This window comes from Molossus molossus, unplaced genomic scaffold, assembly GCF_014108415.1.
Source record: "Molossus molossus isolate mMolMol1 unplaced genomic scaffold, mMolMol1.p scaffold_m16_p_11, whole genome shotgun sequence".
NCBI lineage: Eukaryota > Metazoa > Chordata > Mammalia > Chiroptera > Molossidae > Molossus > Molossus molossus.
The window spans coordinates 76,513,809-76,538,577 of NW_023425346.1; the positions used below are offsets into that span (position 1 = coordinate 76,513,809).

General features: G+C 43.2%; 1 protein-coding gene across 2 annotated transcripts in view; it reads right to left on the reverse strand.

The window, feature by feature from the left end:
• ITGA6 (integrin subunit alpha 6) overlaps window positions 1-24,769 on the reverse strand; it is a 77,333-nt gene that overhangs the window by 20,406 nt on the left and 32,158 nt on the right. For both annotated transcript variants that reach the window (XM_036254100.1, XM_036254101.1), the window contains exons 2-13: window positions 19,340-19,464; window positions 17,987-18,066; window positions 16,640-16,895; window positions 14,546-14,677; window positions 11,513-11,726; window positions 10,642-10,835; window positions 10,417-10,505; window positions 9,310-9,428; window positions 6,386-6,484; window positions 6,086-6,147; window positions 1,208-1,368; window positions 881-1,024 (exon numbers count right to left, since the gene is read on the reverse strand). In XM_036254100.1, coding sequence (XP_036109993.1) covers window positions 881-1,024; window positions 1,208-1,368; window positions 6,086-6,147; window positions 6,386-6,484; window positions 9,310-9,428; window positions 10,417-10,505; window positions 10,642-10,835; window positions 11,513-11,726; window positions 14,546-14,677; window positions 16,640-16,895; window positions 17,987-18,066; window positions 19,340-19,464 — 1,675 coding nt within the window. The remainder of the gene's footprint in view (window positions 1-880; window positions 1,025-1,207; window positions 1,369-6,085; window positions 6,148-6,385; window positions 6,485-9,309; window positions 9,429-10,416; window positions 10,506-10,641; window positions 10,836-11,512; window positions 11,727-14,545; window positions 14,678-16,639; window positions 16,896-17,986; window positions 18,067-19,339; window positions 19,465-24,769) is intronic.

Here is a 24,769-nt window from a genome sequence, read left to right on the forward strand (position 1 = left end):
AGACTAACAACAGTTTGTTTTCTACAGCTTAATGGTAAAAGATAATGTATTTTTTCTTTCTAACTACAGCTGTAGGAGAAACTTGATGTGAGAATAAGAAGTTCTGCTCTGGCCAGTTTGGCTCAGCAGTTAGAGTGTCAGCCTGCTGACCGAACAGTCTTGGGTTCAATTCCGGATCAAGGGCACATACTGTGTTGAGGTTCAATCGCAGACCCTAACCAGGGTCATTCAGGAGGCGACCAATCGATGTGTCTCTCTCACATGGATGTTTTTCTCTCTCTCCCCCTACCTTCTACTCTCTCTAAAAATCAATGGAAGAATATCCTCAGGTGAAGATACACACACACACACACACACACACACACACACGGAGTTCTGCCAATTATGGATGGTCTCAATAAGTTGCAGTGGCCAAAAAAAATTTCCTGCCCGAGCTGGTTTTGTTCAGTGGTTAGAGCATCAGTCTGTGGACCAGAGAGTCCTGGGTTCGGTTCCCACTAAGGGCAAATAACTTGGTTGCAGTTTGTCCCCGGTCCCAGTTGGGGTTGTGTGGGTGTCTCTCTCACATCAATGTTTCTCTCTCTCTCTTCCTCCCTCTCTCTCTCCTGCTCTATCTGAAGATAAATGCAAAAATGTCCTCGGGTGAGGATAAAAAGAAAAAGAAAACTACTTCCTGGCTCCAAATTGTATTCTATATGCTTCTATATTCATTGCTAATTGGAGAAACAAATCTTCAAACTTTGCATATATTTTTAAAAGCTTATTTAATACAAAGGAATGACCTCTCAAGCAAATCACCAGTTCCAATGCCTTTAAAGACACCTGATTTGACATATGATATAGCAAAAACTTTGACAAAACAAAAGTCAGAAAGACTTACATCTGTATGAATCATCTTGGGCTCATTTGAATTCAGAATTGGAAAAATCTCTGGAAGTGAATTCACTCGCCTCCGAGTGTTTGGCTCCTGGATCTCTACTGAAGCAGTTATGGGGATGGGACGCAGTTTATCTCTGATATTTTCCTGAAAAGCATTCAGAGATACAGGTAAGCATGGCATAAATGCTACTGGAGAACTCCAGAACAGTGCTTTAATTTGTTCCAAATAATGGGTTACTAGTACAAATTTCAAACATCTATATACGCCACCATAAAACCCAACCTTTGCCCCCTTTAAAAAACTACTTTGACTGTCTGCAGGCCTCACCTGCAGCCAGAGGGTTTCCTCCATGCACACCTTCTGCTTCTGCCTGGACAGAGTTATTTCTTTAGTATACTTGGGCTCGGAACCTTGGTTTCGAAACTGAACTCTTGATGACAGCCCAGATTTTCTTCTCTCCTTTTCAGCCTCCAGTGTGCCCACAATGGCTAGAGAAAACAAACAGAAATCCTGTGGCCTTAAAGTATATTCATGAACGTTCAGCTACACAGACGCTGAACTCCTTTTGAAATTTATGTGTGTGTGTTTTTTTCTTTCTTTATTGATTTTGAGAGAGAGAGAGAGGAAGGGAGAGGGAGAGAGATAGAAACATCAATGAGAGAGAACATCAATTGGCTGCCTCCTTCCTGAATGCCCCCGACTGGGGATCAGGCCCACCGCCTGGGCATGTGCCCTGATTGGGAATTGAACCGATGGCCTCTTGGTACACGGGTCAACGCTCAACTACTGAGCCACACTGGCCGGGCTTTTTTAAATGTATTTTTATTGATTTTTTAGAGAGAGAGGAAGGAAGAGAGAGATAAAAACATCAATTGATTGCCTTCCACAAGACCCCCACTGGGGATCAACCTCCCAACCCGGGCATGTGCCCTGACCAGGAATCAAACCAGGACTTTTCAGTCCACGGGACGACGCTCAATCCACTGAGCCATACCAGCCTGGCTCCTGTTAAAAATATTTTAACTCCTTTTAGAACAATACTTTTTCCAACTGCCATTGTTTCTCTTCGTATTTCATGGTAAGGTACATTTTGATTGACTTGTGGTGTCCCCTTGTTTTAACAATGTTTTCCAGTTAAATTTTCATTGGGCCACCAGGGGGAGCTCAAGAATAAGTCAAAACCTTGAATGAAGCAGAGTGTCTAAGAATCAGTTTCTGACTGAATCTCAGCAACTCAGAGCGCTCAAGATAGGAGGGGCACCGAACATTCCCGCAGGGCCTAAACCGACTCTCCCTTCCACTGACTCATGCTTAAATGACCCAAGGCTTTGATATTCAAGAAGAGATTAAGAAATACAAATTGCCCTTTATAAAAACAGTCACGGGAATGTAAAGTACTGTATAGGAAAGTAAATGACACTATAGTAACTATGTATGGTGTTAGATCAGTACTTGACTTATTGGGGTGATTACTTTATAAGGTATATAAATATCTAATCACTATGCTGTACACCTGAAACAAATAGGTTATATGTCAACTATGACTGGAAAATAAATTAATTTTAAAAAAGAAAAGAAAAAGATTTCCCCCAGGGTCTCTAGACCAGCAGCAGCAGCAGCATCCTCTGAGTCTCCTAGGGACGCCGACCACAGGCCCCAGCCAGACCTACTGAGACAGTCTGCACTGTAACAGGGTCACCAGGTGGCTCTCATGCACACTCAAGTTTAAGAAGCACCGATAAAGGATAGTTGTCTAAAAAAGGAATAATATATGTTAGAGACAGAAAAGTCTTTGGACAATAGGATGAGTCTTTTCACTTGGAAAAAAGAGAATTAAAATGTAAGACACATTTCTTTGAGTAGCTAGAGGGCCTGTTTTTCAGCCAGTACGGCTTCCACAAGCCAAGTTCCCAACCCGCAGAGCTGCAGAAGGCAGACTGCTCCGGGCTACCTAGACCAGTGCAGCTCAGAGGCCGGCCAGGATCTGGAAGATCAAAATCCCGCTCCTTGACTTCAGAAGGCACTCTTTGTCAGCTCTCTGGATATAGCTGCTAACTGGCTCTTTATAGGAGAATACTGAAATTACTTACATTCCTTAATCACTCACTAACCATCAGAAGGGAAGAAACGAAAGGGTGTACAGAGAAGGCAGCCTCAAGGAGAAAAATCTGCTCCAGAAAATTTAATCAATGACCCATGTTTTATTATTCACAGTAGCGTTTGGAAGAGGCCTTTTGAGAGCATCTATTTTAATACCCTCTTCCTGCAGATGAAGAAAATGGAGGCCCACAGAGGTGGGACTGGCCCAGGGCCATCCGTGAGGGACAGAGGCAGCGCCAGCTTCTAAGGCTGTCACAAACACAAAAGACGACTGATTTTAAAGCTCCTTAGATGTCCAGGTTCCCACTTGCCTCTAGACATCCCTCTCTGCCAGCCAGACCCTACCCTCTTCTCTAACTCCCCCTCTAACTACCACTACCCCTACTCCTTCAGATCTAAGCATGGACACCACTTCCTCCAGGAAGCCCTCCCTGGCCCCTCCCGGGGGATCTGACAGTATTCTACCCTTAGCCCACTGCCTGACCATCTTCTCTGGGAAAAGCTGTGGACAGGGACCCCCTTGGCCTATTCACCACTGTACTGCCCAGCAGCACAACACCTGATCCAAGTACCACTAATAGAATAGATGAACAGAAGTGGGAGTAACTGGCCCCACTTCAACATACACACCAGTGCACATCTGCACACATACACATACACCCCAAGATGTTATTCTTATGCTGAAGCCATTTGCACTTCTGATGTGTAAGACCAAAATTTAGAAACACTGACACTTTCAACAGTAATTTCTGTGTCCATCTAAAGAATTTTTAAATGTCACAGCCGCCAAATGGAATGCGCCTCCATTTTAGGCCCTCTGTAGCCTTGACATCATCCATTTATCAGTGACCTGCTAACTTCACAATGAACCAGAAGAGGGCTCACATGCTGAGTGCCCCTCGCAGCAAAAGCAGGGGAGGGTGTGGGTGCATTAAAACCGCTTATCGACCCAAACCACTTTAACCTTCCCTAACCCTCCAGACAGTTCACATCATCTTAAAATCCTTGCAGGCCACCTTCACCGACCTTTTGAGGGGAAAGCCAAGTAGAATACTCATTAAGGCTCAATTATAAATATCTCTACGTACAGAACACTACATGCGAGGGCTGTGGAGTTAAGACAGCCTGGTCAAACAATAGGCTCCCGTTCCCAGACACTGGGACATGCTGCGGATGTATTAACTTACACAGCTTTGTAGAAGTTCTGTTTTATTTGATTTAGAATTTGCCAATACTAAGGAAATACAGGCAATGAAAACAGTTTTTCTCTAACTGTCCTCAGAGGAAAAAGTTCTATTCATAATAGGCTATCAACAAACACTTGGTTAATAGAGTAGTTAGATAATATAAAATTAATGCTGGTTTGGGGGGAAACAAGGAATGCCCTGATGAGGTTTCATATCTATCATTGAACGGAGAGTGGTTTGAGATGACAGACGGACAGAATAAAAATATTTCCCTGTTCCTCTCCTCGCCCCCCCAGAGAATCACCGTTTCTCCTCGTCTCTCTCACCCACCCCCAAACACCATGGTAAAGGGCCCGTGACCGAGCAGGCAGGCTAAGGTACTGCATTTGGGTAAAAATAACACAAATGATCCTGAAAGGAGGCCAGAGAGTGAGAAGCCATGGAAGACGTTTTCTTGTCATTAGAAGCCACACAAAGAATTGTTTTCTCTATGCAATGAAGTGCCAGCTGCATCAAAGGAAAAGCGAAAGGCCACGATCGGCCTGTGCACAGAGCCACGAGCCACCAACACCAGCATGCGTCAGGCCCGGGTCACAGGTCCCACGGAGATGATCCAGCAGGACGCCACCCAGCAGACAAGGGGGATGAAGGAACCACCTGAGAGCTTAAAATCTAGCAAGACGAAGGCCAAACGGCTTACGATAGCGTGGAAGGGTGAAGGCAAACTTACTTGCCAAATACTGGGAGAGTGAAAGGGACATCTTTTTAATAAAGAAAACAGAGTAGTAGTTTAGATAACAAGAAGAAAACTCATTATCTCAAGGTGGAGGAAAAACAGAAAAACATTGAAAGAACAGAACTACCTGTCCTTCTAGCAGCTTCCCTTGGTGGCAGCTATACCACAAAACACAGCAACTGGGACCTTGGCCAGACCCAGGATGAAAATCACCTTCACTCTTTGTACTTCCTTTCTGGGTGACAGATTTTCTTTCAATCCCCACACGCCCACCTACGTGCCAGAGCTGGAGCAGGTGGTTGGCACCTGAAGCGGTAGGTGCTACTCAAACATACCAGAGGGCCAGGTGACTGACAACCACTCTCGTATGTTAGCCCAGTCAAGTCTGGGGCAAAATCCTGTTTGGATCATCAAGAAAGGAGCAGAATGAGACCCTGAAAATAACAAACTGCATTCACCACATTTTCTCATTTGGTCTCCACACAGTGTTACATAGTAATTCCTATTAGAGGCATGTTATCAATGGGAATATAAAAACTAAATGTTGCCCTGGCCGGTTTGGCTCAGCGGTTGGAGCGTGGACCTGAGGACCAGAGAGTCCCGGGTTCAGTTCCCACTAGGGGCACGTACCAAAAATATATATATAAAATAAAGATAAAATACAATGGTTGTCTCAAATGTTAAGGGATTTGCTGAGTTGTAGGGTCTGTCAGCATCAAAGCTAGAACCTGAGTGCCGAGACCAGCCTCGAGGACACAGCTTGGGTGTCCGGTGGGGTCGGGCGGTGGGGGTGGGGGCGGAGCAGAGGGTAAATGGCGACTACTCCGCAGGACTCGGCTCCTGCAGTCACTCTTCCCGAAACCACTACCCGCCACCTCACAACCACAGAACCAATATTCCACGTGGCTGTTCAAGGACAGAGACGGAGGAAACAGTTGTGGTAGTAAATGAGTCCTTTCCCACACCATCTGCTCTGGAAAATTCAAATGGGGACCAAATGGAGAGTCTTCCCACAGGTGCTGGTCCTCCCGACTAAAGGGTGGACAACAGACAGCCTGGGTTCTGAACATAAGAACTCAGGACCCATTGTGGCCACTGCAGTTTTATTCTTCTATTCTTTATGCAGAACTTTCGACCTTGGAGACAGAAAATAAATGATTTGTAAATGTACCAGGTACTTACATATTGAAGGATTGTAACCAGTGGGTTTGGCAGTATAGTCAAAGCAGGCCTTAACCTTGAGGCTGTATAAAATTAAACACACGTTTTTAGAAGGTGCATTATTGCGGCAGGGAAAAAGCACACACACACAGCACGTTCCCCAGCTCTCAAGTTCCCCCACTGGTCATTGACAGCAAATTGCTATATATCCACTTGGCAGATTCCTCTTCCCTCTGCCCACTGCCCAGCCTTCCCTGCGGCTCGTCAGGGCAGCGGGCCTCACAAAGCAGACGTGTGCAGTGGACACGGCCAAACTCTCACCAGATCCCGCTGGGCGCCCCGCAGGCCGTTTTCTGGCGGAGATCAATCCTGTTGGGTGTTACCGTGATGGTTTTCTGAATATTAATCACAGGCCTGGATCTGAAGACAAAGGAAGAAATAAGCTCAGCCTTTGCTACCTTGAATGTGCGGTGAATTAATTCGTAGACAGATGGCATCCTCAGCTGCCTGAAACACCTTAAAAACCGCAAGACAGAAAACGCTCCCCCGCAATTTGTCTCCCCAATGACTGAAGGAAGTAACTGTTAAATGTAATTTAAAAACTGATTACACAATATTTATTTTAAAAATTTAAGTAACATTTAAAATTACAAAATGGTCTAGTTTTAAGAATAGTTTTAAATTAAAAGCGTAGTGGGTACGATGTGTCCAAGTTCCAGGGCTATCAGGCAAACAGGGTCCTCGTCCCCACCCAAACTCTCAAGCACACAAACTCTCATACATCCTGCCAGACACGTTACAGTCTTTGTGTTGGTTAAAAATACTGTCTAAAATTTAATATAAAAATACACATTTAATTCTTCAAATGGGAAATTTCCTGCCTATTGCTGCCTTTCCCATTTGTTAATATTTCCAGTCTTCTCATATCTGTTCACACAGGTCTAGGTCCTGGGTTTTTCTGCTAGTGGCGCTGCACTGCGCTGACCTCCCAGCGTGGGTTGAACCAGTCCCTAATCGGTACGCATTTGTGCTGCTTCAGGCTTTCAGCTCCAGCAAACATCCTGGTACATGCATCTCAGCACACATTTGAATTTATCTGTAGGATAAATATTCCCCTCTATTCCCCACAGCCTGAGGGGTCACCGCTGGCCTGTGACCTGACCTCTGCCACAGGCACAAGCCATGCAAGTGCATGGCGGCTGGGGGTGCAAGCGGGACAAGGGAGATACCTCTCGCCTCCATCGCTCTCCAGCCAGAACTCAGAACGGGTTCCAGGCTTCACTACCACACGCACTCAGCTGGACTGACTTGAGTGGGCTTGCGGCAAACCCAGCCATCCTGGAGAAGTATTTTGATAGGAAAATGCATTCCGATTCCAAACAACTGGATTGAACTTCTAATCAACCTACCAGGAGGCTAGAGGGCACGCGTACACTCATGGGGAAGGTGGGAGCCAGTACGAAGGCAAATGCTGCCCAGAGCCTGTCTTCCTTTCCCTTTCCCTGAAATGTTGACCTTTCTCTTGTTATTTTACATATGGGCAGCTGCCACTTTCTAAGATACTAACTAGACACACTCGAAGTTTTGAGAGCATATTTAAAAGGCAAAAATTCGCAGGTCTTTTAAAACCAGTTGCTACAAATGTTAAAGTGTTTTGGATACCATAGTATTAAGGCATAAATTACAAAAAAAATTTAACATACATTTTGGTCTAAACCCCATTTTTATTTGTTTGTTTTTTAATCCTCACCTGATATATTTTTTATTAATTATTTTTTTAAGAGAGATAGGAAGCAGGGAGAAAGGAAGAGAGAGAAACATCGTATGGTGGCCTGCCATACACAACCTGACTAGGGATGAAACACACGACGTAGGTATATGCCCTGACTGGGAATCGAACCCACAAATTTGGTGGATTAGACGATGCTCCAACCAACTGAGCCACCCAGGCAGGGTTTTGTTTTTTTTAAATCCTCACCCGAGGACATTTTTCAATATTTTGTTCAGATAGAGTGGGAGGGAGAGAGAGAGAGAAGCGTCGACATGAAAGGGACACATCGAGTGGTTGCCACCCACACGACCCAACCAGGGCCAGGGACAAACTGCAACCGAGGTATGTGCCATTAGCGGGAACCGAACCCGGATCTCTCCGAACCGCAGGCCGACGTTCTAACCACTGAGCCAAACCGGCCAAGGCTTTGTTTTTTGAACACACAACTCCAAATGCATACTATATATGAATCATGAAAATTTTGTCTCTTAACACATACAAACATTTTTACTGGCCCAGCTGCCTTGTACTTTACTGGCATCTATTTATTAACTACCCTGAAGCTCTAGAATGATTTAGCAGAAAAGGCCCGGGACCGAGGCTGGGAGAATCTAGGTGCTACACCCTGCTCCTGCATGTTTCAGCTTTAAAAGCTCAAGGTAGTCCTGGGCCACCACCTCCTTGTCCGTAAAACAAGGGAGCTGGTTTTCCTTTTGCTATCAACAGATTTCGACAATTTACTTTCAAACTATCTATGAGGAGAAAAGAAACATGTTTACAGGGTTCACCGTCAACCAATTTACGAGGACAGGAAAGTAAGGATGTTAAATTATCGATTACAGACAGAAGCAAGTATTTTACTAACTAAAGATAGGTTATTTGCTGGCAAAGATTTGGTTACCACATTTTGGTACAGGAAGTCAAGTCTTCTTGATACCTGAGGGTTAGATCTCAAGCTAGAACTAGCAAATTCAAATTGCTTTTTGATGGAAATTTGGCTGAAATAGATGAATGTCTATATACTCTTCTACCTTTAAAAACATTGACTATTTTAAGGTTAATACCCACAGACAAACAGAAACGGGCCTAAAGGTATTGTTAAAGAACCACCAGGTAAAACACAGGGTGAACGCTTTAACCTAAGAAGGCACACAGTGCCCCCCACCCCGACAGCTCAGAAGGCCAAGGGTCCAGGACTGATATTTATTAACATAACACAAACCATTACTTTTTCCCTGATCACATACACATATTAATTTAGTCATCAATTCTGACCTTTTTCTCAGTTAGTTAAAAATTGGCATGATTTTACAAAATAGTTTGTTGTTGTTTTTTTACATTGTTATATGACTTGCAAAAGAAAAACCTTCAAAATTCATACCAGCTTTTGTCTTTTGAAGTATAGGCATTACAAGTTTCTATCCAAAAGGTCAAAATTTTAGTGTAACTCAATTATTGAACATGTTTAACACACCTGAAAATAGTTACTGAATCTGACAGGGAGCCAACAGCAACATCGGGGTAGGAATTTCTATCAAGGTCCATATTCCCAGCAATTGAATATCCAAAAAAGCGTGACTTTCCCTCGAGAACCTGAAAAGAACAGGTCATCAGAATGGACACCGGGCCACCAAAATGAGCTGCTTACTCATGCTTTGAAAAAGACACAAGTTTCTTTTGAACTGAAGTTTAAGCATCCGCTTATAAATAAATTATATTCAATTATAAATAAATCAGAAATAAGTATACACATGATACAATACTTCACAGATTCCATAAAAGTCACCTGATTTACTTTGTACCTTAAAGAATTAAAAAGCCCATTGTTTATGAGCTTGTTTACTATATTACGTTAAGTCAGTCAGGGTATTTCAAACCAAACCTCTCTAACGGCCTTCCAAATGTCTTATTTTTCTCAAAAGCAATTTTTTTTATTTTTTATTTTTTATCCTCACCCGAGGACATTTTTCCATTTTTTGTACAGATAGAGTGGGAGGGAGAGAGAGGAAGAGAGAGAGAGGGAAACATCGATGTGAAAGGGACACATCGAGTGGCTGCCACCCGCACAACCGACCAGGGCTGGGGACAAACTGCAACCGAGGTACATGCCCTTAGTGGGAACCGAACCCGGGTCTCTCCGGACCGCAGGCGGACGCTCTAACCGCTGAGCCAAACCAGCCAGGGCTCTCAAAAGCAATTTTTAACTCTTGGTGTCTGAATCCTCCATGCAATTACAATCATCTCTTTCATTTGCCTGGTTTCACCTCCACTTAGTAGCTACAAAAGCAAAGATGTCACTTCTCCATCTGTTTATGCTCTCAGGGTAGAATAGTCTTTTCCTTTGGGTTACTTTGATTTCTCACTTACCAAAGACATTTTACTCTTAAGACAAGCAAGTCATTGCATTTATATCTATTTCCAAGCTATCTTCAAATAATATATTTTTAAACATAGACTTCATACTATTGTAGATTTATAAAATAGAACATGATTAGTGGAAAATTCACTTAAACCTAAATAGTCTATCACAAGGCAAAAAGCTGAAGACCCCCTGATGTAGAAATGCAGGTTATTTGATTACCTGTGTTGGTTTGGTATTTATTCCATTCGTGGATCCATGATAGATAAAAACCTTTCCATTATCATCATAGGGAGCTCCAACTGCAATATCTGTTGACGACATCACATTTTAACAAACATTACGTTCTTAAAACATTTCAGTACAGTGTTTTAAAGATGCCACAAGCACTCACCAATCAAATAATCTATGCACAAATTATAACCATCTCACAATCTATTATTCTACCTGGGTAGCCATCTTGATTAATATCGCCAATATTTTTGACAGCAATGCCAAACATAGAATCTTTGGTTCCATTAAGACGAATTGGCTTGACATTTTTCCATTTGCCTTGCTGGTTCATGTAGACATACACTGCACCTCCAACTTCTCCATCTCTGTCAAAATACTGTGGGGCACCAATCACTATATCTTGCCACCTAAAAACATAAGGAGGGAAAGGATGTGACCCATCAGCCAAAATATCGAAGTAGGGGAAGATACCACCAGCCCAGGTACTAAGAACACAAGGAGATGCGATAGAAAGGGCCTCAAATCTGGAGTTTATATCTCATCGATTAAAATATTTTTTAAAACCAAAGAAAAATTATAGAGGGTAAGAACTTCAAGCCAGTTCCCCAAGTCAGATCTAAGTACAGAGAGACTCCCAGTAAAGATTCCACTCCCCCCATCTTCCACTCCAGACCCAAACTGGCACCGCCAGCCACAGACCTATGAACTGAGTTTGTCACCAATCCCTACTTTCAGCAGGACATTCTGGATGCTCCAACAGCCCCTTGAGAAACCACAGAACAGAACCATGCAGGTGTCATTTTTTGGAGTTAATTTTCCCCCCAAATTTTAATTCTCACGGACCCATTCCCAAGACACGAGTTAAAAGCTAAAAACTAAAAAAGCTGCAATCCTACACCCTGGGAGGGGAATGGCTGTCTACTGCCAAAATATAAGTGAGGAGACATGACAGGATGGTAAACATCTGGCAGCAAAAACATTCCTTGAATCAACTAACCTGCAAGGGTGGCTCTTCTCTAGACCCACAGCAGCCAAAGCAGCAATGATTTCTTTACAAATGTAAAATAGCCCAAGGCGCGCTCACCCATCCTTGTTAAGGTCCACAACCGCCACGTCGTAGCCAAATGAAGAAGCCAGACCTTCCCCGTCAAATATGTGCTCGGGGAGAAGATACTGTGCAGACTTCATGTCTCTTTTTAGCAAGACCACAGCTCCACTGTGATTGGCTCTCGGAGCACCGGATACAAAAGTGATGTCATCTTTAGAAGTAATCCCTTTCCCTGAGTCCAGAGAAAAGCCTAGAAAAACAAAATACAGTTCATATCAATTCTGTTTCATAGGACGTATCGAGCAATGGTAATCACCATCTTTTCCTTCTGCTTTCCACCCCGCTCCTTCTGACCCTCCCCACCAGCTATCACAGTTACTATATGAAAGAGCCTCAGAGCTAAGCAGAGAGATGGCAAAGGAGTGGGCTACTGCACTGCTTTCCATGAAATGTGTTGACTTAAAAGAACCTGTGCTAAGCCGCATCTGTGTAACTGAATCGTGAAGCATTCGTCCACTAAGAATTAGCTCGAATCTTATTTTAATACGAGCAGTGCAGTAAAAGGAGATCAAACTAGATGCTAAATTATCATGGGAAACACATCATATACAGAGATACAACCTGACGTAGTGTAACTGAGTGCATGTTGTAGGGTTCTGCTATAATAAATGATTACTACCATCCATACCCAGCAATAATCAGGCAAGCACAGTGCTAACATCATCGATATACCACAGACAGCGCTTCATTGTTTTGAACCAACTTAGTTCTCAGACACAAACATGCAAACAAAACCATGATTGATGAGATATAGTATTTGAGAACCTATGTAAACAATAGAGGTGAGCGAGTTGTCATCTATATATATTTGTTAGGAGGGGGTGACAAACATTAGAACAACTAATCATAAAGCGTCAGGTAGGATGTCACATTACAAATACAAGATTTAGTCGGGAGCAAATACAAATGCCCATATCAAGACCATTCAAGTTAAGCAAGTATTTCTATAGAAAGGCGAGGCAGCTGCAGAATAGTATGAGCCTGCTCTTTCTATTGGGTTTTATTTATGAAAAGTTTCACCACTACTGTTGCAGTTCTCAAACTGTGAAGTGAGTTGCAAAACAGGATGAGCCACAAGTTTAAAATAGGGCGATGCCATCGAATCCGGCTCTGCAAACCGTCGGGCAGCAGAGCCGCCGCTGTGCGTGCTTTTCATGCATGCTTCACTTGAAATGAAATAGAAAATAAAAGGATTTATGCTCTGTGTGGATCAAAAAAAATTTTTAAATGACCATGACCAAGACAATTTATTTGTCATCTCAGAGGTCACAAACCTAGGTAGCTATTCATCATCACATCAGGGGATGTGTCGGGCTGCTCCCTGGGAGGCTGTGTTTTATAAACAAACTGATCGGGATCTGTATAAGAAACGCTGGTCAAAAACAGCAGGCCTGCGCACATGCAAGAGACGGAGAGACGGAAGAGAAAGCAGTTATGCAGGGTCAGGGGCACTGCGCAACCACCATCCCGGCTGGATGATGAGGCCACCACCGCACCTGGCAACACTGTCTTTGCCAGCTTCCGAAACCTCAGCACACCATTTCATTCCTAAAACCCATTGATTTTTTGAAATGACAGGTGCACAGCGGACAACTAAACTGCGACCATAGCAACTTGACTTTTTTTTCCCCCAAGCATCCACTTTTGAGGAAACCCATTCTGAAAGTGGCAAATGTCCGCCATACCCAAATGTTCCAATAGTAACTAACTTTATAAAGTGCATGGGCCTCTATCCTAAAGACCACGGTGTTGGTTTGTTTCTCACCATAAATTTATCCCTAAATAATGCATTTGAAGAGAGGTTGTCTGTTCACATATATTCAAATAAAGTATTGGTTTGTTGATAGTATTTATTTAGAAAAAAACATATTTAATAATTGAGACTGAAAATGGTGTGGCCTTGTGTCCCCTTCATGTCCTGCAAAGCGGTTCACACACCCAGCAAGAGGGACAAAAATACTTATTTTATAACATTGTTGGGAAGATCAAATGAGACCCGTAAAGCATTAAGTGGGTGCTTGACAAGTGATACATACAACTCTTCTCTGTCCTCTCCTATGCCTTCACACCAAGCTTTCAATTTGAAAAGTTGTTTTTTTAATTAACAGTACCTGTTCATACCTACCTATATAATTAGAACAATTTATTTTTAAATTTTTATTTTTCAATTATAGTTGACATGTAGAACAATTTTTAAGACTGTTTAACACATGTAGAATTATTCTTATATCTATACCTATTTTTTCCTTTTCATTGTTCCAGTAATATCTTTAGCATATGGGTAGTTTTCTTTAAAAAAAAAAAAATCAGTTATTATTTGGGTTTAGAATTTTTTTTACATTTTTTTCCAAGAAATGCACAGTAATTATTCTTTATGTCATCTCATACCAAGAATTAAAGCTTTAAAAGCCTTGTGTAATTACCATAATGCACATGAATAATTTAGAAACACCCGTTAGTAATGCAAACACGCCTTCGAGGGGAGGAACAGGCGCGTAGACATAATCTGGGTGTCCTGGAAGCGGCCTCGGCAGTCCGGCTCCGTCTCAGCTGGGAAGCCCATGTGCCAACCCACCAGGGGCCCTGTGACACGCGGGTCCCAATCCCGAAGCAGGGCCAACCCCTGGAGAGAGGCAATCACAGAGGAAGGGCCTGGGGGTGTCGACCTGCCACTTAGGAGGAACTTCGTAAACTAGCTCGGAGAGCAGCTCCCACAACTGCATGAGCGGCCTGCTTCAAGCGACAGAGGCTGACATTCGCTCAGGAAACAGACTTCCACGCAGAGCACAGAGGATGTTAGGAAAAAATAAGTTTCCTCCCCACTTAGTGAGCCTAGGTTAGAAGGGAAGGATCCCAAGCATCAGTCAGATTACCTTAGAATCACCAAGGCCTAAATCTAATTCCAGCACACGCAGCCGCAGGCCCCTGGCTGCTCCTGCCCTATTCTCAGCCTGGAAGTCCAAGGCCGTGTGAGGGCAGAGTCCCCAGAGGCGTCTGCTCTCTTCCTACCTAAGTAACTGTTAGCAGGAACAGGAACTAGACTTTCATCATGGTCAGTCTCTCCACCAACTTCATAAGGCCCATCTTCAAAGATGTTCATGTCAAAAAAAGTGTTATTCTTTTGTTCTACGCGAACAATCCCTAAAGGAATGAAATGGCAAAAAAACAACAACAAAAAAATGAAGATGAAACAAAACAAAACAGGTGGTTCCTAATAAAACATCCCTCATGTTACCACTAAGCACAGCAAGGAGAGTTTGAAGGAAGAAAGGCAGGAAAAAAGAGATGGCTTTTGAGGTTATTAAAGTTAAAAAATCATGTTCATGTACATTTTTATATCAAAGAAATGTCATTCTAGGAAGAGTAATAAAAATATGCCTCATGCATCTGCGTGACTCATCTTTGCAATGCCATGAAACTAGATGGAAACGGAAAGTTAACTAAATTTACAGAAAACAATGTTTTAAAAATTATATGAACCTGATGATACTTTACATTTCCCATCATCCAAAAGCAATGTACCTTCTTTACAGTACTGTAAAAATGAAATTAATAGCTTGATCTGTTCTCTACTCTAACCAAGATTTCATCTTTTAAAATTTTTCATTAAAAAGATTTTTAGATACTCAGCCCACTATGTGAGTTTTTAAAAATGGCAACCTTTCAAGTCAGGGTTTATAAAGCAGATGAAACATGTTTCCTATAAACAAAAACAGACATAATTGGTGGGTGTTTTGTGTTACTATGTATGGCATCTATTCTTGCTAAAATAAAACTATTTTTTTCCATGAAAAAATTTCCAAGTTTTTCCTGAATAGTGAAAATGTTATAACATAGGATTTATTTTAATACATTTCTCAAAATCAAGTCTAATTTCCAAATCAGATGTATTTCTCTCTATTATGGATTAGAGTTAGATTAAGTGTTCTTTTTTTCTTTTTCTTTCATTTATCTTCAGATAGAGGGGGGCGGAGAGAAACATGGATGTGAGAGAGACCCATCAACTGGTCGCCACCCACACGACCCCAACCGGGGCGGGGACAAACTGCAACTGAGGTACATGCCCCTAGTGGGAACCGAACCTGGGACTCTCTGGTCCGCAGGTCAACGCTCTAACCACTGAGCCAAACTGGCCAAGGCAGGTTAATTGTTCTTTATAAAACAGTGGTTTTCTACACCTGGCTAATCTCTTCAGAGAAGTTAAGCTTTTATTACAGGAGCTGACCAGGTTCATCCAAGTCAAAAAATGTGGGCCATTCTCCCTCCCTCCCTCCCAGTGTCTCCTTTTACTACATCGCAATGCTAGTTAAATAATACCATTAAACAACTTTTCTGTAAGTTATATGAAATTATCATCTCAAAACTCCCTCATTTGTCATCTACCCTTCTAACTCTATTAGCAAAACAGCCTTTTACAATAGTATATAATGAAAGAAATGTCTGTATTTTTTTTTTAATCCTCACCTGATACTTTTCTATTTGTCTTCAGGTAAAGAGAAAGAGAGAGAGAGAGAGAGAGAGAGAGAGAGAGAAACATTGACATGAGAGGGACACATTGACTGATTGCCTCTTGCACTACCCCGACCAGGGCAAGGGATGAACCACAACCAAGGTATGTGCCCTTGGCCAGAATCGAACCTGGGACTCATAGGTCCAAGTGCCGACGCTCTACAGCTGAGCCAAACCGGCCAGGGCAGAAATGTCTGTATTAAGGCAGATATTTGTACATGACAGACAGTATTCAGTTCTTACCAGTTTTCAGATCATTATCTTAAAATTAAAATTTTCAGCTTCATGAAACAGGCAAACAGTAAAACTACTAATGGTAATTATTATACTCTTACAGAAAAAATGTTAACTACTTGAATTGATGTAAATTGCTGGTAGTGGAAAAAAGTCTCTTAAAACATTCACTCCCACCATTATTTGTTTTTTTTTTTTTTAAATCACATAATTTAAATATTTTAATATCCTATTCTAACTTCTATAACAGACAAGCACCTTGTAACACATTTTAATTTAAAATGTACCAAATCATGGTGCATATAATAGAAATTAGGTAGTCATTCTAAATCTCTGTCTCTATAAACACACACGTCATACCTTTCCAGTTGTAAGTGCCTGGGGCTCCAAAGACAATGTAATGAAAGTCTTTAGTAAAAGTAGCTGCTACACCTTGCTGGCAAGAACCAAATTTTTCATGGCCTCTCAATCGGCCATCACAAAAACACCATTCTCCTCCATCCATCTCATCTTCAATCATGAGGTTCTGACTCAGGACGTAACACCTTCCAAAGATGTCTCGGGATTCCTGCTTTGTATTAACATGTTGTCTTTTTTCATAGCGATGAGCACATGTCTGCAAACAGATGGAATAACGTAGCCCACACAAGTCTTACAACCCTTATGTTTTTCTTTACAAATTGATACAACTGTCAATAATAAAGAGGATATTAAATGTGCCCTCATCCTGGGACTGAATACAAAACCACCAAATCTTCCCCAAAGTGTCACTAAGAAGGCCTTTAACTAGCCTATAGAAATTATAGGACATCTGTCTTATGTTCACACAGAGAATAGGGCCCCAATCCGAATACTGAATGCCAATCTGCAATCCACAGGCAATCTACCTGTCACATAAACAATGGAAATAACTTATTTCATTTTCTTAATTTAACTGGTTTAGTGGCTGTATAAATCTTCATATCAATATGTTAATGAAAATAACATGTTCCAGAGGAGAGAAATCACGGGCATATGTTCATAGGAATCAGGTTAAAACACATTTTTCTTTTACCCACACTATCTCCTTATAATCTTAAATCCTAATTTATACTCTAAACTTTGAGATCAAGTTTATTCTACAAGGCAGAGAGAATTACACTGCTTGGGACATGAAATAATCTCTATAGTTTTACAGGGTATTCAAGGCTATACTCCATGTAACACAGGTGAAAATACTTCACAATGTCCAAGTCAATTTCCCATAATATAGGCCTTAAATATCAAAATTCAATGTTTAGTGAAATTTTTCTCAAAATTCTATATACATTTGTTACAGCAACCAGATTTTGAAGGAGCCACAGAAAGAGCATCATAATCCTGGGATGGGGGGCCACATCCAAGGTCATCCAGCATAATCCATCTAACAGAACCTGTCATTTCTGCTACCACGTCTACCTGAAGAAGCTCAGAATAAGTCTCGAGAGTTTAAGATAATCTGATCTTACTTTCCATGACCATTCCCATCTTTTTTCATACCTCATCTACAAAAGCTACATGGTTCCTGGGACCATGTCTAGCTTTGCTTTGCTTTTTTTTTGTTTTAAGACCATCTAGAGTTTGAGATAGTCAGTAGAGGTTTTTTAATAAATTCTCTGAAGTCGAATGTTCACTGCGATAAGCCCGGCACTCACACATTGTGGAGTGAACACACTCCTCTGTACTTACCACAACTTTGCCACCAGGCCCTTGGCTCTGGACAGTGACCCCCATCCACTGATCTTCCTTGCTTTCTGATAAAGGGTCAGCTGTGGAAAACACATAGTTAGGACTTCAAAGTGACCGAAACAGGCAATGAACCAATAAATGAACAAAAATACAAGAAACGTTTCTAAATAGCCTTGACTCCAAGTCTAACTAAGTAAATTCTGCTACTCAGCCCAGAAAAGTTACTTTTCATCAGTAAGAAAACAGATGGGTGATTGTTAGTTAGACTCTTTCAATGGGAAGAGGCATGGCAGGCACAGTCTTTCAATCTCACATCATCACAAAACTATGAAAATTAAACCACTTTAAGTAGACAGAGGGAAATGCCAAAATGTTAAATAAAGAGTGATTATATCTAGATTACCAGTGGATGTTTCTTTATAGATTGATGCCATTTATAAGTTCCCCACAATTAACATGTATTCTTTTCTAATCAGTTAAAACAAAAGGGGGGGTCATTTCTAAAAGATGAAAAAGCAAAAGGAGAACACGAAAATAAAACATGAATCTGCAAAGCTACTTAGACCAAGTATGTCAAATTAAGTTTGGTTGGAGCGTCTCACCCGAATTGCTCTGCTCAACAGAGTCTTCACAAAACACACCAGGATCTGAGACAGTAGGGCAAAATGTATCCATGTCAGTCAGCTCTCATTTCAGAGAGATCTGGCCCTGGCCGGTTTGGCTCAGCGGTTAGAGCGTTGGCCTGTGGTCCTGAGAGACCTGGGTTCAGTTCCCGCTAAGGCGTGTACCTGGGTTGCAGTTTGTCCCCGGCCCAGTCGTGTGGGTGGCAGCCACTTGATGTGTCCCTTTCACATTGATGTTTCTCTCTCTCTCCCTCCCACTCTATCTGAACAAAAATGAAAAAATGTCCTCGGGTGAGGATAAAAAAAAAAAAAAACAAACCCAGAAAGATCTGAAGTTTAAAATCGGCTTTCTCACAAGTATTTTAACAGCAAGTGAGAACTTTTGGCTGCTATGTACAAAACACCCACGTTCAAGTTTCTTCCCTGCTCTGAATGCAGTTTTTCAGCGGCCTCCTGTAGAACTTCAACATGTCACTAGGTGGCAGCATCAACACACCATATCAGTTTAGGAACCAGGGTTAGGAGGGCAGCAATACAGTGCATCGGAATGGGGTTTAGAAAGTGGTAAAGGTTTTCAGGGCAAACAAGAAGCAGTTAAGGCTGATGCAATTAAAAGAAGCCCTCTCTCCAAGAGCGAGTGCTTGTACTCCTTCCTTCCTCGTGGCAAGGGCAAGTGGCACAGATGAGCTGGCCAAGTGAACACTGAGTGAGGGCAGGAGAACACACACACCATTGTTATCAAACTCAATCCGTGTGCAAGGGTCCCGAGAGGTGATGTCACAGCTGTATAAGCCTCCTGTTCTGTTGGCCTTCTGCAATGGAAGGGCCACTGCCCGAGGGGCCCCCACAAGCAACCTGTGGACAAAACAGAGAAATTGAAGATGAGAGTTTAATACACACTTAACATTTCAATTAATCAGAACCAAGAGATACTGGGATTCTTTGTCAAGGAGTCCACTAATGTTCTGCTAGCCTAGGCGGTGAGGGGAGTAAAAGGAGAGTCCTGTGACTGCAACACATACAACTACTACCCAAGTCAAGCACAAGGAGCAGGGTTGTTAAAACCAGGCGAAAAATATGTCCATCTCTCATAGTGTCAGCGCTCTCTCCCAAGTACGATTCTGGGATTCTGAAAGACACATTTCATAGAACATGACCCCTATACCCAAGCCAAGGACATCATATGGAGCACAACAAACAAAACCCACATTCCCATGCTGGAAGGGGGAAACAGTCCGGGTAAACTTAACAAGGTTAAACTTAACAAGTGATAATGTTAATTTCTAATACTGTGCCTTCCTGAGGTATGTTTCAAAGATAATTTTTACTATAGCCTAAATTTCCACTTCTGTAGTGTTACATTAATTAGACATCAAGGCCATTAGACCGATGTGGCTCTAATGCCTATGTGAGGAAAAAAAAAATCTAAGCTTGTAAATGTCTCAAGGTTACAAAATCAAACCCTCAGGACAATTGATTGCGAAGAGCCAACGAGGCTTTAACCTATAGCTGATCAGCACTTCCTTTCTACTTCCTGGCTTTGCGCGTCCTTCCCCTGGCTCCTGTTGGTGGAGCACTCCACACAAATTCCAGTTTGGCGATCTGAATCAATTTTTGCTCAAATAAACTAATAAAAATTTTAATATGTGCCAGTTTATCTTTTATTTTTTTAGAAAGAGTGGGAGGGAGAGAGAGGGAGAGAGAGGAAGAGAGAGAGAGAGAGAAACATCAATGTGAAAGGGACACATCGAGTGGCTGCCACCCACACGACCAACCAGGGCCCCAACCAGGGCCGGGGACAAACTGCAACCGAGGTACACGCCCTTAGTGGGAACCGAACCTGGGTCTCTCTGGACCGCAGGCCGACGCTCTAACCACTCAGCCAAACCGGCCAGGGCCAGTTTATCTTTTAACAATACTGATTTAGAACCTAACCTTTGCCCAGGATTACTGTCTCTTGCAGCCTTGGCCTGTTTCCCCACCAATTCTCACTTCTTGGCACTCTTGTCATCTCCCACAAACTCCTCCACTATTATCCCCTCAGCCCTGCACAGGGACTCAGGCAGGGCCTGGGGAGTGCCACTCTGTACTGAGCATCAGTATTCCTTCTTTCCTCCCACTCCAGTGTTCTTGCTAGCTCCTCTAAGAAGGTCCCTAACCCAAACACACAACCGTTAAAACCTCACTGTTTCATAGCCAGGAGGGATCTTTGGAGACCTACATTTCTGCTGGGTTCCTTTTGCTAATGCTCTTTACTGACCATCAGTTTTATAATCTTTGGGATCTGGCTGACTGGTCTAACAAACAGGAAAGGAAATAAAGAGAAAGAACACACACCTGACTGGGCAGAGAGAAATGAAGCTGGAGCTGGGGAAAAGAGCTGAGAAAAAAAGAATATGAACAAATAAACTTCTCCAAACAGGAAACAAGCCACTCCTGGCCTTCAAGAAATCCACAAATCTCAGATGCAGAAGTAAAAAAAAATATACACACAAAGAAACAAAAAAAACACAAACCAGTTTCTACCACCTCTATCTCTGCTGTTATCCCAATAACAAATTTAATGTATTTTTAAAAACCATGCAATGCAATGGGTGCGACAGGAGGAAAATGCACTCAGAAAACTGAGAGGGGAACCAGGCTCTGCCAGGGAGGGCCAGGGAAGCAAGGTCTTACACACTGAGCCAGGCATGGCTCAGGTGGGAACACACGTCCCTCACACCATCCTTCCTCCCAGACTCCTGGTTGGCGGCACCGTCAGCCTCCACCTCCAATCCTCCCTACATTTGAGGGGATGAAAGAAATCACACCACGGTATTGGACTGGAACTGAGACTGAGCAGGACCGAGGTGGGGCCCTCGGTGCCTGGAAATTCTTGGCAAAGGCCTTGGGGGTCTCCACTGAGCCACCCCACACCTATTCCATTAATGTCCATGATCCCATGAGCTCCACAAATAGCTGAGAGGTGAACTGGCCTAGACTGTGAGCAAATAGTTCAATTACGTGACAGATGTGGGGATGGAACCCTGTCCCAGGTCCTGGCAGGGATAAGCAAGGTGCGGGGTCAGAACCACAGGGTCACGGGGGTGAGGGCCGGAAGCCCCAGAGACAGTGTCCAGCCCTACAAGTGGACGGATGGGAGAACAGAGACCTGTGGAAGGAGGAAGGCAATGACTCTGCCCTAAGATCTCACAACCTGTTGTTGGTAGCCAGGACAAAAATTACTTTGGAGCAACGTTTTCCCCATTCGTTTAAAATGCTTCCTAGGAAATAAAACTCAGGATTTTAAGGTACTTACAACCACGCTGAAAGGGCAAATCCTACCAGATGAAATACTGAACTAAGAACTGCGCTGTACATAAGACTAAATTCTAAAGGTTGAGGAAGGCCAAGTCAAACATGACTGCAGATGGGTGGGGTGAAGGTCAGGGGAGAGATTTCCTATAAAGGTAACTCCGACCGGAAGGCTGGAAGGGGCAGCCCAGAGTTCCACGGTTACTGCTGTGTCTTCCCGTCCACCTGCTCTCCTCCTAGTCCACACCCAAGCAGGTGGCAAGCTCCCTGGGGCAGGCACAGGGCTTGTTGTTTCCTGTGCACTGTACTGGCTCATTCCTTCACTTATTCATCCCACAAACATTCACGGGCCTCCTGGGATGAATAAGGACTCGCCCCCTCCCTCTCCCTGCCATACTGTCCCTTGTGGAGCCTGAGGCAGGAGCTGGTGGTTACACCCCAGGGAGGTAACGGGAGGGCGGCCCGAGTGCTGGGCGCGGTCCGGTGGGAGGGGGGCGCCCACGCCGGCCTGCCAGAGGCGGGGGAGGGGGGCAGGTGAGGGGCCGCGCAGGGGGGCTGGGAGGGAAGGGTGAGGGGCAGGGCGATGCCCTCGGAGCCCCGCTTCCGCCCTGCTGAGCCCCGCAGGAGACAGGTGCTTCCGCACATGCCTGTCGTGTTGTGTGAACGCTGCGGAGAGCGGTCCAGTTACAGGGCGGCGCTTCCTCCAGCCCCCTTCTCCGGGCCGCGTCCTGGGCTTCTCCCTGCTTGGGACCTCCCTCTTCCACTCGATCCCCTTCCCCTGGGCGCTAAGGGGCCTTTAACACGCAGGACAGCGAATAGGCCCTTAAATCCACGTCACCTGGAATCTGCCCCACCTGGGATGAAGGCGGGCGCTCTGCGGCCTCAGGCCCCAGGCAGCCAGAGGAGGAAAAGCAGACGCTGGTGGAGGAAAGGGACGTCCCTGGGACCACACGTACAGGAGAATCGGTAAAACACTGATTTGGGGGAGGCACAGGGAGCGATGGAGTTATAAGTCAGATAGAATCAGAGTCACGGAAGAGGTGAAGCAGCACCACAGTCCTCAACGAAATTCAACATTGGCAGGTGTCTTAATCCTCAGAGTAAAGCTGCCCTCTCTGGTGCAGGAAATAAACAAACTCTTAATTCTGCTTAGAACTAACCTTAATCACAGGAGGACATAGCCCATTAGCTGAGCCTCTGTCTGGCAAGGACAAATCAAACATAGAGCTGTGTCCAGTCAATGACACTGTCCCTGGTGCAACCCATCTACTTCCTAATCTAAGTCCCTCAGGACCTTGGATCTAAGCTATTAGGAACACAGCCAGCTCCTGAGCTAACAAGGAGGGTGCAGCTCCAGAAGGGACAGCCTGCATCTAGGGGATCCCTCGGGTCACGACAAAACCCAGTTTCTGCTCAAATCCCAGCTTACTTCCCTTTGCCCCCAAGGCCCGTGGATGCTGGATTCAGTGAGAGCAGCAGGCACTCTCTGGGCACCACCAGGGTACCCACAGGAGCTCCCAGGGACTCAGGCAGCAGCTGCCAGGCTGTTCAGTTCATTTTCTCTTAAAAAGCAGCAACAGCAGCAGCTGCTCTTAGTACTGACCCACCCAGTATGTATGAAGGAATTCAGAACTACAGTAACAACTCACATTCAGAGTAACAGAGACTAAGGGATATAAATTATGGCTTCCAAAGGGAGTGGTGGAAATTAACAGAACAGCATCTAAGAAGCCTATTTCCATCCGGTCAAAAGGGAAACTGCATCAAGGAAGGGTAAGAATTTGAGTTTGAAATAAGATTGTTTTAGACACCAAAAGGAACAGGAAAAATTACTTCCCAAATTGCTTTTCACACGGCCAATGGACAATGACCTCCACTGTCTTAGAGCCATACTGACATAAAAACTGCCTGGGGATTCCAAAACATTGAAAACCACATTGAGAATATAAGACAAAACTGATGAGGAATAAAATCTGAATTAGTAAAATGCAATGTAAAAAGCTAACTACAAACTACACGAGTGAGACAGTAACTGAGAATATGCTACAAGTTCAGGGCTTTGAGTCTTGATCAGAATTCTGGGCACAAAGATCAGGACATATTATCATGCTATTAACCACAAAGTTATTTCAAACTTCTTCAAATAAGCCACACTCCTGTTTCATATAGTCAAATTCTCACCCAATTAGCATCCTTTTACATAACGACTTCAACCAAAGTTTTAAACACTGGGGCACTTTTCAAACTCAGGGGACAATAGTAGCTTTGCTACATTGTTTTTGGCAATAATTTATTTCCTCAAGGATTAAAGATTCTGCCTCCAGCCATGCAACTTTTCTCAGGAAATGTGAAATATTGCTTCATTAGAACAAAGACACAATTATTGCTTAATTTAAAACACAGCCTTTAAGTTTGTTCAAATTAAGCCTTAAAAAATTAGAAGATGGCATTACCATTTCAACCTTTACCTTTCTATACCTTTAACCCATCTTCCAACTCAGTTTTTAATTTTTATTAAATAAATACAATTTAAAAAGAAAGCATTTATGGAAAGCAACAGATTCCAAACTCATCCCAAGCCCCTCTCTGAGGGCAAGCTCTTTTTTTAAAACAAATTTCTGAATTTACTCCTCTTATAACTCTAGATATATGTTTATACATTTATTTCTTGATTTATTAGCTTAAGCAATAATTGTTGACCCCACAATATGAAAATAACAAATTACTTGCTACTTTGCCTGTTTAATAACTACATTACTTTAGTTCTATTTGCTTCCCCTTAAGTTTTAAATAATGCATTTTAACCTCTATTTTCCCTTCATCAACTTCTTGTTTCTTCTTTGATTTTTGAGAGAGAGGAAGGGAG